Source organism: Trichechus manatus, unplaced genomic scaffold (genome assembly GCF_000243295.1).
Source record: "Trichechus manatus latirostris isolate Lorelei unplaced genomic scaffold, TriManLat1.0 scaffold00001, whole genome shotgun sequence".
In the NCBI taxonomy this organism is placed as follows: Eukaryota; Metazoa; Chordata; class Mammalia; order Sirenia; family Trichechidae; genus Trichechus; species Trichechus manatus.
Window position 1 is genome coordinate 17,623,746 of NW_004443937.1, and position 17,898 is coordinate 17,641,643.

At 47.2% G+C, this 17,898-nt stretch overlaps 1 protein-coding gene across 1 annotated transcript in view; it reads left to right on the forward strand.

Moving 5' to 3' along the window:
- Positions 1-608: 608 nt before the first annotated feature.
- The window catches only part of MGLL (monoglyceride lipase), a 119,099-nt gene continuing 101,809 nt past the window's right edge, over positions 609-17,898 (forward strand). Inside the window, exons 1-2 of the mRNA XM_004368401.2 lie at positions 609-701; positions 1,170-1,314. Coding sequence (XP_004368458.1) covers positions 674-701; positions 1,170-1,314 — 173 coding nt within the window. The 5' untranslated portion in view covers positions 609-673. The remainder of the gene's footprint in view (positions 702-1,169; positions 1,315-17,898) is intronic.

A 17,898-nucleotide genomic window follows, 5' to 3' on the forward strand; every position in this document is an offset into this window, starting at 1 on the left:
TGTGTGTGCGCGTGAGTGTGCGCGCGCGGGGTGCGCGCGGGGTGTGTATGCGTGCGCGCGCGCCCTCTCTGCTCCCTCGCACCAGCCCCCAAATCAACTTGTACCCATCCACTCCATCTTTCCAGTCCCCGCTGTGCCCTGTGCAGGGACTCCGGGCCAAGCCTCCGGTTTTTCTTGTGGCATTTCCCATGACAGCCGCAGAGCTCCATACCCTTTGCTGGCGGGGACAGGCATGAAGCAAAGTTTGTCAGAACCTTCGGGGGTGACTTTGTCTCGATGACCCGCACTTGTGCGTATGCGAGGTGCCTCGCTTGGGCGCGGGGCGGGTTCCTGGTTTCCCGGGCACTCACTGCCGGACTCGCAAGCCCCTCCCTTCTCCAGGTCCCTCCAGCGACTCGTTTAGGAAAAGTGCTGAAATGAACTAGTAGCGGAGAATCGCCAGCGCTTGTCCCCCTCTTCGGGGAAGGCGGGGAGCCCCGAGAGCCTGGCACTGAGAGCTGGCGGCAGGCTTCTGGCTGAGCACTCCGAAAACCCGAAAGACAGATCATGGGGGGCGGAGGGTAGGGAGGGAATGGAGGCTAGGAGAGGGGCTCAGGATCTGCTGTGACAGCCGAGAGGAGGGAACAGCCCTTATTTGCCTGGCTCTGATTCTCCAGGCTGTCGCCCTTCTGGAATGCAAACCCAGGACATGATGGAAACAGGTTTGTCATCGCCGCTCCGGAATTTCAGCCCCGAGAAATCATCGGAGTATCATCCACCTCATTATTGTGTCCCATGAAACTGTTCCTTGGAGATTTTAAGATAGATGGGTCTTCTTGCAGCTGGGTCTTTGTACACATAGAGCTGACTATAATTTCCACTTGATTACAGCTAAAATAGTCGTTAAGATTAAGTGTCCTGAAATGATTTAAAATAAACACAGATGGGAAGGGGGAAAAAGCTGTAATGAGGCGCTTAAAAAATAAAGTGAACATTTTCTTAAGAACAAATGGGATTTTTCAGTCTTCAAGAGGTTTGCAAGAAATGTATGTCGAAACCTTTGAAATGGAGTGTTTTAAACTGCAAGGTTTTTTGTTTTAATGTTACTAATTCTGAACAAGTCTTTCCTCCCCATCTCTATATGTTTTGCCGTATTTCTGACTTGGAACAATATCCTCCTTTCTTTCAAGGACTTGCAAATCCTTTCAGAATGCCAGAGGAAAGTTCTCCCAGGCGGACCCCACAGAGCGCTCTGTGCCAGGACCTGCCTCACCTGGTCAACGCTGATGGGCAGCGCCTCTTCTGCAGGTACTGGAAGCCCACAGGCGAGCCCAAGTAAGTGTTTCCCAGACAGCTGGCTGCAGTAGGGTGGGGAGGCTGCTGTCGGCTTCTCTTCCGTGGGCCACTTCCTACCAGACCTACTTCACACCCCATTCTAACGTTAGGCACGGTGGTGCTAACATAGCTAAGGTTTAGACTTCATAATATTTTAAATTGAGAACCAGGAGCTCTATTCTCATTATAACAACTAGGATACGGATTCTACCGTATGGCAGTTTTCAAAAATTCCACATGACTTTATTTTTTGTACTTGAGTTGTTTTCCTGTTGTACAGGCATTTGTTTAACATCAAGCCCAACAATTAGAGAAAAACACGCCAGCAGAGAAGAAAACCAAAATGTTATACGTATTTTACCCTTTGCACTTGTCTCCTGTCTGATTATGAACTTCGGGAAAGGAAGTACATGTGTAACTAGGAAGGGAGGGGTCTTGGTGTTTCCTCCCAGTTTCTTGCCAGCTCAATTACTGTTTCCATTTTCCATCAAAGATTTGTCTTACTCTTAGCAATAGGCATTGAGACTACATACAGTGAGACAGCTGGTCTACTGCTGCTCCTGTCTCTTGTATGAAACACAGGAAACCCTGCTTGTTTGTGTTATTCAGGGAAAGAAATTATTTGTGATAACCAATTGACTTAGTGACAAGGGAAAATTTCCTGTCCCATGGAAGTTATTGTACCTGTTTCATTGGCCTCTTATCTCCTAGGGGACAAGATATGGTGAGAATATTGTCTCCCTTTGTATTTTAGCAACCACCTAACCCTAACACGGCTGTACAATGTCTCCTGAGCCCTGGTGGCGCAGTGGTTAAGAGCTCAGCTGCTAACCAGAAGGTTGGCAGTTTGAATCCACCAATTGCTTCTTGGAAACCCTATGGGGCAGTTTTGCTCTGTCCTATAGGGTCACTGTGAGTCAGAATCGACTTAACAGCAATGGGTTCGGTTTATACATTTAACAAGGTGTGTGTAATCCAGGTAGCTGCACATTAAATCCATCTACTGGCCCTCCAGAGATACGGACTTTTAAAGCAAGTCTGGCTTAAAATCATAGGAAGCTGGCTATTTTTTTCTCTCTGGTGTCTTCCCAAAGTGGCTGGCAATAGTGCCTACCAGTTCTGGTAATATCTTACTTAAAGATTTCCTTTAGAGGAGAATGCGTGCTTCTGTCAGTGTATGTGTGTCGGGGAAGGACGGAGGGAGGGAGGGAGGAAGAGAGAGAGGCAGGGAGAAGCAGAGAAAGAAGGTTGTCAGGCATTATAATGCTAATTAATCATTAATTCCCCACTCTGACTTAGCTGGCTGTGGAATTGCACGTTCTTGTTTTAATTTCTAACAAATTAGTGGTAGATGGTGAGTTATTTGATCACTACACAAAGGATAAAGAGTTGAAAGTAGAAGTTTTCAATGTCCGAGGCTTAGACTCTGGGCTTTCTTAAGGAGTGAGGCTATCCTAGTTTGAGGACAGTCAAATAAAGAGGGTCTGCAATCCTCACCCGGGGAAGGGGGGCATGTTGGGTGGCAGTGGGGTGAAGGGCCAGCACTGGCCGAGTTGGCTGACCTTGCCTGGACTGTGAGTGGTTTCACAACTTACGCGCCCAAATTGCCCTGCAGGGAGCTCTCTGTCCTTTGCTCCTGCTCTAGGCCAAGATAGCCGCTTAGTTTAAGTTGAGTTGGCTCTTGGAATTCTACCCACTGGTGGACGCCAGCGGGAATAAGGGTGAGGGTGGAAGTTGAGGTGGTTGGGCCTTAGGATTTGGAAGAGAAAATGTGGATCTGGGAAAAGTTAAGGCCAGGCTCGTTGGAACAGGAAGAGCAACAAAACAAGTAGCATCAGAGGCTCACTGAGCTATGCCATCATCATTTTACACATAAGGATGGGAGGTCACCCTCCTTCCTCCCCTGCGCCCTCCTCTGGGATGATGCAGATCAGTAAACTCCCCTCTGGGGTAGGTGTCCCTTCTGTCAGGAACAGTCTTTCAAATATGCCACAGCCACCCAGCACTGACCAATGAGTGGAGCAGGATTGTGCAGTGCCCCTGTGGTGAAGATGCTAACTCTGTGGTTGTGGATCTTGGGATGTCTAGGGTCCTGGAGGAGGGACCATAGCTGTCATAGAGGTGAGGAAGCAATGAGGGGGCTCAGGGTAGAGGTTTGCGCCAAGTGGTATGGAAGCATTTCCAAACTTCACACCTGAGACTGGTTGCTCTGGCCAGTGCCTGCGCCCAGCAGGCCTCCCCCCCTGGTGTGATCCACTGGTGTCTCTGCAGTTTCATTGCAACACTATTGTCTGCAAAGCATCATTCCATCTGCTTTTAGGAGGAGGGAGGCCTTGGGTCTCCATCGGCCTCGAGCTATTCCTGAGGGAGTGTCCTCCTCCAGGTCTGTCCCCCTTCTCAGCCTAGGTTCTTCCCTGGCCATAATCACGTCTCCCCCCAGTTAGGAGGAAAGAGAGGGAGAAAAGAAAGAGGAGACCAAACTGTCCACACCTGCTCTACCGTCAGTGGGGAGGGAACCAGTCAGACTTCACCTTCTCCCTGCCTTGCTCCTTTCCATCCATCTTACAGGGGCTCTTGGGACCTGGGAAGCCACCCCAGGGTCCTGGGGCCATCTTGTACAGTTAGGTGTGTTGCCGGCTCTCTATTAGCTGGCACTGGTTTGGTCAACAAGTTGCCAAATGTGCTTTGTCCTTCCCAACTGAACACCTGCTCCTTGGGCCCTGCCTAGAGCCCTCGCTGGAACCTTTTGCCCTCAGAGAAGTTGCCGGGCTCTAAGACCTGCTCTGCAGGTGCTCAAGGCAACATGGATTTGCAGGTGTTGGCCACAACCTGGCAAACCGGCTTAACGTGTTTTGATGAAGCAAATGGTGTTATCTAAACGCCAACCTCTTCAGGAAGCTAAGAAAGAAGAAAGCATTTCTGCAATTGTTGTTAGAATTTGTGCATCCAAACTCCAGGCTGTTTTTAACACAGCAGGCCAGAGGCTCAGTACTTAACAGATGTTATGAACCAGAGATTTTAAACCTACATGTGGCAGTGTCGAGGCAGATACATGCTCGTCTAGTGTTATTTAAGGTGATAACGAGCGTTATGCTTAACATATATGAGAATTATCTCATATTCATTGAGTACCACATATGTTCTAGGGTCTGTGCTAGACCCTCCACGTACACAATCTCATTTAATCTTCATGTCAAACTGTGAGGCAAGTATTACTATTATTATTCCCATTTTACAGATGAGGAAACAGAGGTCCAGTGTTACAAAGTACCTTACCCAAGATAACCCAGCTAGTTAGTAGCTGGATTTGGTCCTTTGCTCTTCTTACCACACCACTGAGCAAGACAGACTTTTGTTTCTAAAGGTAGTGTTTTCTTGATAGATTCTTGCACTTTGGTTAGGGTAAAGATCACTTCCTATGGTAAAGAGGAATAGAATCATTAGCTCTCCCTAGTCATTTGCTCACAGTGTAATGAAAGTGAGGAATAGATTAAAGATATGTATCCATTTGGAAAGAACATCTCATGGTGCCGTGGGTGACTTGATGTCTTGGCATTTTTCACGTTGGTTCTTTAGCACGTTGCCAGTGATGAGCTCCACAGGGTGATAGAGGCGGGCCCATGGATGGGGTGGACTTGGTGTTCTCCTGAGCAGGGAGAGTCAAGGTTACTCTTGTGCCCTTGAGTAATGTTTAACCAGTAACCAGTTGCCAATGAGTTGGTTCCAACTCATGGTGACCACGTGTGTGTCAGAGTAGAACTGTGTTCCATAGAGTTTTCAGGGGCTAATTTTTTAGAAGTACATCACCAGGCCTTTCTTCCAAGGTGCCTGTGGGGGGACTCAAACCACCAGTCTTTAGGTTAGCAGTGAGTGCGTTAACCGTTTGCACCACCCAGGGTTTGCACCATCCAGAAGTTAAGCCCCTGAAATTTCTTCTTGGGACCTTGCTGGCTTTGCCCTTTTTTCCTTTCTTGCTCAGACTTTGGTAACTGGGCTGGTTTCCTCCATCTGCCCTGCAGTCACACCCTCACTCTGCATTCTGCCTCCTCTCACACCTCCCGCTCCCCCAGTCTGAGCTGCCTCTGAGGCTGTCTGTAGCCTGTGTGTTGATCACAGGGAATTGGGGGTAGGGCACATAGCAGGGATGGACCACCAAGAGGGACAAGCAGGTGGCATCGTTTCTGGAATCTCCCTGGTTCATGGTCTGTTGTCAGTGGATCTTGAATCTATAATCCAAGGCCCCTGCTGTACCTTTCTTTATTTCCTGAGTGGGGCTCAGCTGACATCCCTCTCAGGCTTGCCCTTCCCTCTTCACTTTGATCCCTCTCTCCAAGAAGCCTTCCCTCTCCATATCTGGAGCTGTGGGCAGTGCCATCCTAGGAAACATCCTCCCACCTATGCAAATTTACCTGGAGAAGAAGCAACTCCCCCGAAGCTGGGATATATTTAAATGGTACAAAACACTCTCTCTCCCTTCCTCCCTCCTCTTAATGTCCTCCCCAATCAGCCACCAGCCATTGGGTGTGGCTCCAGAAGAGAAGGGCCCTCCCAGCCACCAGCATCCAGACTACAGAGATGAAGAATCTTCACCATCTGCTTGGACATTATTTCTATCCCCACTGCCTTCCGGAAATCTTGTTCTAAAAGATAACGCTAGGTTTTTCCTCTTGTCCCTGCCCTCTGAGGTTTCTAACCAGGTTATAAAACAATTAGAGCCTTGCTTTTCCCAGCCTAAGGTGTGGTTCAGTGTTCTGGGCACCAGTCTCCAGGGTCTGCTTCTCAGCTGTGAGTAGATGTATGAAGGGGTGTAGAGAGAAGTTTCAGTCTCTCTGCATTCTCTGCTGCCTCCTGCAGCCCTGGCCAGCTGCTTCCTGCTCGGAGTGCGTGCCATCTATGTGACCAGGGGTACTGAATTCTAGCCAGCTGCTTCCCTTACAGGTGAGCGAGCCGGAACACCCTCAATGGAGGAGACATCCCCATGGCGACTAATCACAATTGTCCCTAAAAGTGACTATTGTGAATTCCATTCTGTTGGTCTCCATGGGTATAAGGAGAGCCTCGTTCTCCCCTGGAGCTCTGTCCCTGGGTCGAGCTAGGCTCAATTGTGAGGAGCTAGGCCCACTCTTGGGCTCCCCATAGCTCTAGTGAGACAGGCTCTGGGGGCTCATCTCTGGTAGGGTTGGTCATATTCCAAGCCGACAAGTCAGCTTAGCAAACACTCATTTACTGAAGTCTGCATGTACCAGGCTTTGTATTGGGCACCAAGGTGAGGAGAGGGTTGCAGAGACCGCTTTGTTTGATGACGGGAGAGGGTAGACAAATCCATGGATAATTACAATTTAATGTGGCAGATACCTGGAGACAGAGATGCTGCTAGGCCATGCAGAGTCTTTGTGCAAATTAGAAAAAGGCGTCCCTCCAGGTAGTCACAGCCCCTAGGTGTGCACACAATGAGCAGAGCGTGGGCTGGGTTTCAGCTCTTACTCACCTTTCTGCTAGTACCCTTGAATGGTATTCAACCTGCGAGAAGGGCACACCAGTGAAGGGAGCCAAGGCAGAAAGGCACGCAGCACGTGGTGAGTTTGGGAGCTGCAAATAGCGTGATGCTACTGGGGCATAAAGCACAAAGCAGAAAGCAGCAAGAGCTGAAGCTGGGGGTGGGGGATGGACCCAGGGGCCTTGTAGACCAAGCTACAGGGATTGGACTTAAATCATTACGGCATGGGCAGTCATGGACAGGTCTCAAGCAGGGAAGTGGAGAAGTCAGATTTGTATTTAGACAGCCAGCCAGTTGGAGGTTTTGCAGTAATCCAGGTGAGACATGAAGAGGTCTGAGTCACTGCCTGCTTGGGGAATATCAGAGTTGGCCATGTTTGGGGTCTCCCTGAGTGACCGAGGTGGGAGCTGATGCCATAGACGAGTAAGGGGAACACAGGATTCCCCTTTGCAGCAGACACCTTTCGATTATTCTTCTCTGCTCAAAAGATGCCAGGGTGGCCCTCTGATAGTGAGAACATGTAGGCCACCAACGGCTGTTGGACATTTCATTTGAGTAGCCCTGGAATAAACTGGTAGGAACAACGGAAGACAGGGAGGTGGGCTCTCTCAGCCCTGCGGGGCCAAGCAAACTGAATCACCTTCCAAACATTGCTTCCACTTTTTATGACTGTAAGGAAGAAATCGTGTTTTACATTGTCTCCCACAAGGAGTAATCAAAAATTAAGCACCATACTATGCAACAATAAAGAACAACAATGAATCTGCGAAACATCTCATAACATGGATGTATCTAGAAGGCATTACGCTGAGTGAAATTAGTCGCAAAAGGACAAATATTATATGAGACCACTATTGTAAGAACTCAAGAAAAGATTTAAACACAGAAGAAAACATTCTTTGATGGTTAGGAGGGTAGGGAGGGAGGGAGAAGGGTATTCATTAACTAGATAGTAGATAAGAATTATCTTAGGTGAAGGGAAGGGCAACACACAATACAGGGGAAGTCAGTACAACTGGACTAAATGAAAAGCTAAGAAGTTTCCTGAAGACAACCAAACACTTCAAGGGACAGAGTAACAGGGGCAGGGGCCTGGGGACCATGGTTTCAGGGAACATCTAGGTCAATTGGCATAACAAAGTTATTAAGAAAGTGTTCTGCATCCCATTTTGGTGAGTGGAGTCTTGGGTCTTAAAAGCTAGCAAGTGGCCATCTAAGATGCATCAATTGGTCCCAACTCACCTGGAGTAAAGGAGAATGAACACCAAAGACGCAAGGAAAATATTAGCTCAAGAGACAGAAAGGGCCACATAAACAAGAGACTGCATCATTCTGAGACCGGAAGAACTAGATGGTGTCCGGCTACCACCAATGACTGCCCTGACAGGGAACACAACAGAGAGTCCCTGACAGAGCAGAAGAAAAGTGGGATGCAGAATTCAAATTCTAGTAAAAATACCAGACTTAATGGTTTGACTGAGACTGGAGAGATGCCAGAAGACATGGCCCCTGGACTCTCTGTTAGTCCAGAACTGAAACAATTCCCAAAGCCAACTCTTCAGACAAAGATTAGACTGGACTGTGGGACATAAAATGATACTTGTGAAGAGAGTGCTTCTTAGTTCAAGTAGATACATGAGACTAAATGGGCAGCTCCTGTCCGGAGGCGAGATGAGAAGGCAAAAAGGGACAGGAGCTAGTAGAATGGACACGGGAAATCTGAGGTGGAAAGGAGGAATGTGCTGTCACATAATAGGGAGAGCAACTAGGGTCACGTAACAATGTGTGTTATAAATTTTTGTATGAGAAACTAACTTAACTGTAAACTTTCACTTAAAGCACAACAAATTTGAAAAAAAAAAAAAAACCTAAGCACCGTTGACTTATCTCTGTTGCTGCATGGTTTACGCTTGAACTCTGAGAAGATGGGGTTCACTATGCATCTGATAGCGAAGACTTTAGTTTTAATCAGATTTCTGCCTTTCATCGAACTGTTGTTTCCTTTGCCTATTTTAAGAATTTCCAAAAGTTTCTTTCTCTTGTGTGAAACTGTTTCTCTTTCTGATGCTTGTGCCTTTGCTGTAGCATAGCAGACTGCCTTATTTTTAAGTAGGGCATCTCTTCTGGGCTTTTTTTAAAAAGCTCTTCGAATAGCGGAGATCTTTTGATGGCAAGAGGAAAGGCCGGCTGCTATTCTTGCAGTTGATTTTTCCAACAGCTTCGTTAAGGGATAATTTCTTCCAGTTGCTATAAGAATGTTCTGCAGATACAAATCTGGCTTTGTTTTCCAGTGGAGCCCAAGAAAAAAAATAGCAAAACAAGCTGCTTCCTGAATAGCGCCCGTTGTCCACCATTGTCTATTTACCAGGGCCGGCACCTTTGAGGTCTAGATCTCCATCCCAGAGGCCCTCTCTCCATGAACGCCAACCAAACCATTGACTATTGTGTAAGTGGAGGAAATGGCCTTCAGCAGTGTGGATTTTCACAGCTGAGATGACAAGACGACCCTTGTCCCATACTTTAAGGTCACCCAAGGCTCCCGTTGGGAAGAGGTTCTTTCCATTTCACACAGCCTTGTTCGTTAGGGGTTGGGAGTGGGGATGCCAGTGGGGTTGCTGAGTGACACTGGGGGTGACATTGTTCTCTGTGTATTTGAGGGCCAATAACCCACAACAGGGGGTCGTTTGTATAAGAAGAGCTGTGTGTGGTGCGAGGCACATCGTTCACAGCTGCCCCAATTTAACATTCGTAACCATCTTCTGGCACACCTCTCTCCCCAGCTAATGCTGACCATTGGTTTCTGCTCTTGGCTTTCAATAAATCCTCTGTGTGCAGTGATTAAAGGCATGCCTCACCTTCCTTGAAAAGGTTCAAACAAGCCATTCCTCATGGGACCACAGCTCTATTAATGTTCTATTTTGGAAGGAATGAAGGAAGGGAGGAGAGGAGAGGGGAGAAGGGGGAATGGGGAAGAAGGAAGAGTGGAAGGAAGGACAGAAGGAAAAAAAAGGGTTTCTAAAAGTATATTCTCAGTTGACATTGTGGTTAAAAGGAATCTGGCCTTCATTTCCTTGAACAAGTTTTCGAAAACAAATTTTTGGGCACTTCCACAGGGCAGGGTTAGTAGGGATCAGAATGGGAACAGTTTACTTGGTGAAATAATGCCTGTGTTGCCTTTAGGATGCTTGCACGCTGAGAGGTACTACCTGTTGTCTTATATTGCCACTTTCAGAGAGCAGGTGTTGGGGGTGAATGAACCAGAGAAAGGGTCAGATTACTGACGCCATGATGAGCTTCTCTTGTCAAAATGGAAACTCTCCGATATTTTGTTTCTCTGTACACGTATTGGGTTCCTGATGCCTAGAACAGTGTCCAGGCCTCAGTAGGCACTTCTTAAATGTTTGTTGAATAGATGTATCTGCTCCAGCAAGAGGAAAGGAACATGTGAGCATTTTGTTGCAGAGCTGTTTCTTCTGGTGGGAGAACTTAGGCTTGAGCACTAAGGTATCCTCAGAGGTCCCCAGCTCTCCCTAAACTTGGGGGCTTCTGGAAGGTTCATGGACAGTTTTAGGGGTTTGAGGACCTTTCAGTATCAAAAGTATATGAGTGTATGTACTGTTCTGGAAAGGGGGATGGATTGTAGACTTCACTAGATTCTCAATATGGGGAGCCCCAGTGGGAGACTCCAGAGCTCTGTGTCACCCTCATCACTTTGCAGATGGAAACTTGGGCTCAGAGAATGGGCATGAGTTCTTCAGGTCGTCATGAGTTCTTCAGGTCGTCAAGTGGGTTGGTGTAGGGTGGGAACACCATCTCCTGACCGCTCACATCTTCTGTTCTATGTGGTTTCCCAGGAGCTACTCAAACCTTCCTCATAGGAGTTTAAACCACAAGTTGGCCCTGCCCAGTAGATATTTGTGCCAAAAGCCAGTTTGGGGCAGGGCTTGTAGAGGTCTTAATTCTCCAGCTCCCCCTCCAGAAGCTGTCTGACCACATATTCATTTGGGTGGTGCTGTTTTCAGTGGTTAGAAGCGTGTGGGCTCTGAGGTGGTAGGGGTAGCTGCACAGCAGAAAAGACTGCAAGAGACTTACAGCACCCAAGATAAGATGGGAAGAAAGGGATAAATTATAGGTAGAAGACAAGCCCAAGAGGCTTCTAGGGGAATGAGAGTCTGGGGAGGGGGAGAGGAAGGGTATCAGAGAGGGCAAGGGGACCCCCCCCCCCACAATAAAGAGGAGGCAAAGTGGGAAAAGATGATGGAGAGAGAAAGAAACTGAAGGGAGAAGAAACTGCATCTTTGGCCATACACCTCTGGTTAATCTCTGCTTGTCCAAGTAGGCCAGTTTTCCCAGGTAGTGTACAGCCCTACTGGATTAGAGTGAAGACCTGTAATTAAGAAATCACTACCTTTGGACATCTTAGAAAGTTCACTCTGTTGGGCCTGTTTAGTCAACCTTGAAGAGACATGTTTCAGGGCAGCCTTGTCTCTGGGAAGCAGAACTGGGCAGAGCAGAGGAGAGGAGCATGGGCCCTGAATGGCTGCTGGGTCCACCCCAGTCAGTGTGTGCTAGATGTGGGACCACCTGTCTCTGCATCCAGGTTCTCATCTTCAAAATGGGGAGTAAAACACCTTTCCTATAAGGGGCTTGTGATGATTCCATGTAAATGCTGAGGGCAGTACCTGGCACACAGTAGGTGGAATACAAGTGTGAGCACTTATTGTTCAGTGTGACCTCTTTGGCTACCTCCACTGTCTGTCTTGTACACTCTGAGGACCACATGCTGGGCTTGTTTGCTGCCCACCATTACCTCTTATGTCTGCCCATGCTCATGGCAAGCATCAGGCTGATAGACCTGGGGTGAAAGCAATAGCAATTTTTATAAATTCTACCTTTACTGCTCTCCACCAGTGATACCAGGGTACATGCTTTGCCCAGTCTCCTGGTTTTTTACTTTTTTCTCTGAACTATTAAAAATCAGTCCTATTTCAATGAGATTTCAGGCTCCCTTATAAACTTCCACAAATTCCAGGTGCTTAGTTTACAAAGTAAATGAAACAAGAAAGCCCCTGAGAAAGCAGTTGGTGGTGAAATTCGTTTTGAGATAACACATAGTTAGGTAATTAGATGCTTCTCTGTTGTTACATAAGACTTCTCTGACAGTATTTGTATCTTCACTGGAAGGGGAGCTGAACGATCCAGTATGGCCGGGATTCAACTCAAACCAACCTTAATAAGAGCATTCAGTTGGTTTTCAGTGGTCTTCGCCTTAAGTTATTTTGGTCTTTAGCATGGATTTCTTCTTTGGTCTTGGTTATGGATCAGAGTTATATGGAAATGTGTGTGCTGCAAGAAATGTGACTGTTACTACAGGTGTCCTCCTGCCGTTTCCTCTATTTAGAGTGGGCACGGTCTGGGGAGTATCAGTAATCTGTTGTTGTGTAACAACTAGCAACATCTATTTTTTTAGCTCACGGTTCTGTGGGTTGGCAATTTATGCTGGACTCAGCTGGGCAGTTCCTCTGATCTTGGTTGGGCTCCCTCACGCGTCTATGGTCAGCTGCTGGATCTGTGGTCAGCAACAGGTCAGCTAGAGGATTGCTGGTCTTGTATGGCTTCACTTACATGGCTGGAAGTTGGCAGGCTATTGGTGGCAGCACCTTAGTTCTTCATTTTTGATCAGGCTAGATAAACAGGTGGCACTGTTTCAAGAGCAACAAGAGAGTAAGCCCAAACGTGCAAGCACTTGTTTCAAGTATTTGCTTACATTACGCTAGCTAATGTCCCACTGGTCAAAGCAAGTCAGAAGGCCAGCCCAGAGTCAGTGTGTGAGGGTGCATCCAAGGAGCAAGGATGGGGAATGAGAATATGTTATGAACATTTTTGAAAACTATCACATGGGGGAAAGGATTTCTGTGCTAGGAGCTGGGAAATTAGGGTAGAAGTTGTATTTCTGCCTCTGCTTCTGAGTAACTTCAGGCAAGTCCAACAAGTTCCCAGAGATGTTTGCATGGTATATAACTCTGGGGTAGTTTGCATCTCATGGTGGTGGAACAACCTATGAGCTCCTCCAGGACAGAATTCGTATTTGGTTTTTATTCTGTCTTCTCCACTGCTCACCGCATGTAGAGGGTCATGCTGGGCACAAATAAGGGATCTGTGCATGTTTGTTGAATGCGTGAATGAATTTCCCCATACTTGGAGTGAGATACTAGGGCTAGGAGAATTTCCACAGTTCCCTCCTGGCATAATTTTCTTGGAAAAGACCAGAAGCATTCCACTGAGTGTAGTTCAGAGGAGGTAGCGCTCTGCACAGGAATGTAGTACCTAGATCCAGAAGTATAGTTCCACCTAGGATAAGAATATTCCCTGCAGGTACCTTGGGATACTGGGTGGCTGTGTTTTAGCCAACCTGACGTAGAAGTAAAATTCAGCATGGAAAAACACATCTAGGAGTGGGAACTGCGCTTCGGCAGATAGTGATTCCCATGTTGCCACAGTAGCCAATGGGGACACCAGAATCAGAGAGGTCTGCATCCTTTTTGGGTGGGGAAGGATTTGACTCCAGTAACAGAGCAGTGTGGAGATCCAACTCATTTAGTGCAGACTGCCCAACCAGAGCTCTCTCGGGACACCTCACTGCAGTTTGGAGATGTATATTGTAGTACTGATTTTATAATTCTGTGAATGCACTAAAAACCATTGAATTGTGCCCTTTAAATAGGTGAATTATATGGTATATGAATTATAGTTCAATAAAGCCATTATCAAGAAATGCAAATACCTATGTAAATGATTAAGTTAAGGAATACTATGCAAACATTTTGAATGATGTTTACAAAAAAATCTAATGCCATAGCGGTTTGGGATATAATGATAAGTAGAAAAAACAATATAAAACTATGATCTCAACCATGTTAAAAGTATAATCATGAAAAAAGACTAGAAACATGACTAGTGGTACCTCTAGGTCATGGAATTGTGATGGGTAATTTTCATTTTATTCTTTAGATTCTCTGTATTTCCCACATTTTCTAAGAGGAGCAGTTTGGGGGAAGGCTTTGGGGACTTTTTACCTGACCCAGAGCTTGAAGGATGCTGGGATTTGAACTAAAAGGCAGGTGTGTTCCAGGCAGAGGGCCTCGTAGCCTCAGAAGTCAGGATGGGAGCAGAGAGAATGTCTGGAGCCTGGGGTGAGGCTAGGAGCAGGTGGACATCTCGCTGGAAAGGGCCTCCTGTGCCTTGTGTAGACTTTGACTTGTGGGTGGTGGGGAGACCCCTGAAGGTTTGGTTGGGAGTTTGTGGGAGTTAATGCAGGGAGGAGAGCAGAGACCCCATTGCTGAGATCAACAGCAGATCCATTGTCAGGGAGCATGTAAAGGAGAGAGGACAGCAACCCCAAAGAGACCGTTGTCACAGATGAATAATGGGGGTGGGGGGTGGTTTCTGAACCATGGCTCCTCCTTCCCTGACTTGGGTGGTCTCAGCTACAAAGCAGGGGGTGTGGGAGGAGATTGCTGGGGGATGACTCCCTCACAGCACTCTTTCTTACACCTCTTCTCAGAGAGATTCAGGGAAGAGAAGATGGGGCTAGGTGTCAACAGGCCCCCAGCTCCCAGGACCCAAGCTGAGAGGGCCTGGAGGTCCTGCATCATCTACGAGGGAAGAGACAAATGTCTGGCTATAACCATTTGTCCATCCATTCATCCAGCCGTCCATCCATCCGTCTATGCATCCATTCATCTCTCCATCTATCCTTTCACCCATCCATTCTTCCACCCATCCGCCCACCCCCCTATCTGACCGTCTGTCTGTCCGTTCATCTATCCATTAGTTCATTCAACAAATATTTACTGAGCACCAATTCTGGCCTTTGGGGTAGAGAAACGGTTGAGACCCATGGTCCCTGCCTTTGAGGGTTGGCAGTGCAGAGAAGCCACCAGGTCACATGCCAGGGCTCTGGTGGGGTCTGGACCAAGTGCTTTGCCAGAGGGTCTGGAAAGGTTCATCAGGATGGAACCTCTCGGGCTGTGCTGATGCCCCATTAATCATGTGGTGCTTGCAGAATCCCACAGACAAGACCAAAATGGTCATTCATCAGGCCTCATCTCCACCGAGGCTTCAGCTGCCAGTTGGGGAGACACCTGGCTGATCTCCAAGGCTCAGCCTCAGAGGGCTGCAGGAAGCTAGGCTTCCTTGAATGCACATCTTTTTTGACATTCTGTTGTAACCAGTTTTTATTTAAGGCTTTGGGAAGGGGGAGGAAACTAACCTTTATTAAGGCTCAAGCCTGTGTCAGACCCCTTGCTAGATGTTTCTTTGGCTTTACTTCCCTGAATCTCACAATGCCTGGAAAAAGTTAGCATCATTCTCTCGATTTGATGGATGCAGACACTGAGTCTTGGAGAGCCATACACACTTGCTCGGGTCACAAGCTAATAAGTGGCAGAGCCAAAATTTGAACCCACACCTGCTTGTTCTTTCTCCAACACCCACCTCTGCCTTGTGAGACATGCACAGAGCCATGCTTATAAACTGGCTGTGTTTACAGATGCTATTTAATCCTCACAGCAACTGTGGGCAGTAGGTACGATAACCCCGTTTTACAGACGAGAAGACTGAGGCTCAGGGAGGCTAAGTGGCTTTGATAAGGTCATGGGGTTAGAATGGCAGGTCTGTGGTGTGAACCCAGGCCGAGCGTCCCTTCCATCCCTGGATATTCAATCCCCACATCCTCTCTGATTATGCCGTCTTGGACTTGACTGCAGCTGCCCATTTGGGCCATAATGGAGCTCAGGAGCCTCATTGTAACCATAAAATTGTGACTGTTCCCCTTAAATTCAGCACTTCACTCCTCTCACCTCTCCTGCATTCTCAATAAATTCCTGATAGTTTAGTGCCATCCGTTTGGCATTTCACCACCCAGAAGAACTTAGAGCCATCTGCAGACTTGGAAAGTTCATGCTGTTCTCCTTCCAGGAAATAAAACTTAATGTTACATAAGGTGGAAGCCAGCACATTCTTATAGAAATGTCGGGGAGCCGCTTCTCCCACTAAAGAAACTCCCTGTTACCTCGACCTGTAGTTTTCTGTTTATTCCAGGCCCAAAGTCACCTTGCAGCTGTCTTCTTAAACATCTTTCCTTGCAATGCCTTTTCAAAAGAATCTAAACTCTATCCCCTTGGCCACATAGAGCTGTGCTCTCTCTGAGATCTCCTTGGGGCTCTGTAAGGAGAGGTTTCTTCGAGCTGTCTTCCTCCTGACAGAGTCTGAGTAGGAGGCTGTGCCCTTCTCTGTGCTTATATGTGAAGGAGCTAGGTTGGGGAGCATTCCGTGGCCTGAGGTGTCTGCAGACTCCTGTGGAACCAAGCCTGCTCCCTCCTAGTGTCTCCTCAGTGTAGCAGGCCTGGCCCAACTGCCATCATTCTTCTCTCATGAAAGGGACTCCTCCTCCACTCCCTCATCCTTTTGTTGTTGTTAGCTGTGGTTGAGTTGCCCCGACTCAAGGTGACCCCATGTACAACAGGATAGGATTGTTGTGATCCACAGGGTTTTCACTGGCTGATTTTTGGAAGTAGATCACCGGACCTTTCTTCCTAGTCTGTCTTAGTCTGGGAGCTCCACTGAAACCTGTTCAGCATCCTAGCAACATGTAAGCATCAGCTGACAGATGGGTGGTGGCTGTGCATGTGGTGCATGGGCAGGGAATCGAACCTGTGTCTCCCACATGGAAGGTGAGAATCCTACCACGGAACCGCCACTGCCCTCCTTACTCATCCTAGTTTTTTTAAATTCAGTTGTTGTACATAAAGTTTGCTCTTTTTTTTTTTTTTTTTTTTGGTTAACATGTTCATTATAAAACATTGGGAAATTAAAGAAAAGTGATCACCCCAGAATAATGATTGTTAACTCTGAGGAGTTGGGAAGTATCCTAAAAAATTATCTAGTTGAAATCCTTTACAGATGGGGAAACTGAGACACAGATGACTTAGGATCAGTCATTCCCTCATAAACATCTGTGTGGTCAGGGGCAGGCGCCAAGGGTCAGATGAGACAAGTAAGGGAACAATTGTGGACAGGGTGACAGGTGATGTCATGGTGTGTGAGCCGAAGTGGCCAACTGACTCGGCCAAGGGTAGAGGGACAGCTTTGAGAGGAGGCGACATTTGAGCTATGTCTGGATGGGAACCTGCTGGCCAGCGACAGACTCAGGCCTGAACCCTGGGCTTCTGCCCAGTGCTGTGTCTGCTCCTGTGGCTCTGGCTCTGCCCTCGCTGAAAGGGGCTTTCTCATGCCTCAGCCACATCCCCATCCCACCGAGACCCTTCTGGAGCTTCCCCTTCTGACTGTCTCATTTCGGTCCTTTCTCTCACTGGATTCCCTTCTCCACCTCTACATTTTTCTCTCAAGTTTTCCAAGTGCTTCCAAATGGCCGCAGGGAACAACCTGGTAGTAAGAAGGGCCCAGTGTGCACCTGTGAGGTGGAGTTCTGTGGCTTCCACGCAGAAGATGCTGCACATTGCTCTTTAGATCAGGTTTTTCCAAGACCTCAGTTGTCCATGGTTCAGCTTTATGATTTTCACTGTAGCTATTTTAATTTAGTATGATTTCTTAGTAGTTTTCTGTGAATCAACTCACTTTCTCTTTGACTTTAAGTTTACTTTAAAAGGAAATTTAGCAACTTATTTAACACAGGAAATGGAAGGCCAGTGTCAGATGCCATGAACAGGTTATCACAAAGAGAAATCAAAACCACAGTGCTGAATTCCAACACCACACTGGGGCTTGCCCAAAAACCCTGAGACTGAGGCCTTCTCTCTCTTCTTCTTTTTTTTTTTTCAGATGTACCATAGGTCGTTATTTATTCATTCATTTATTGAAGGAAATCTTGAGTGCTTTGGGCAATTATGAATAAAGCTGCTATAAGCATTCTTTTTTGTTGTTGTTAATTATGTTTTTTTTTTTTTATTGTACTTCCGGTGAAGGTTTACAGAACAAATAGTTTCTCACGAAACAGTAGTACACATATTGTTTTATGACATTGGTTAACAACCCCATGACATGTCAACCCTCTCCCTTCTCCACCT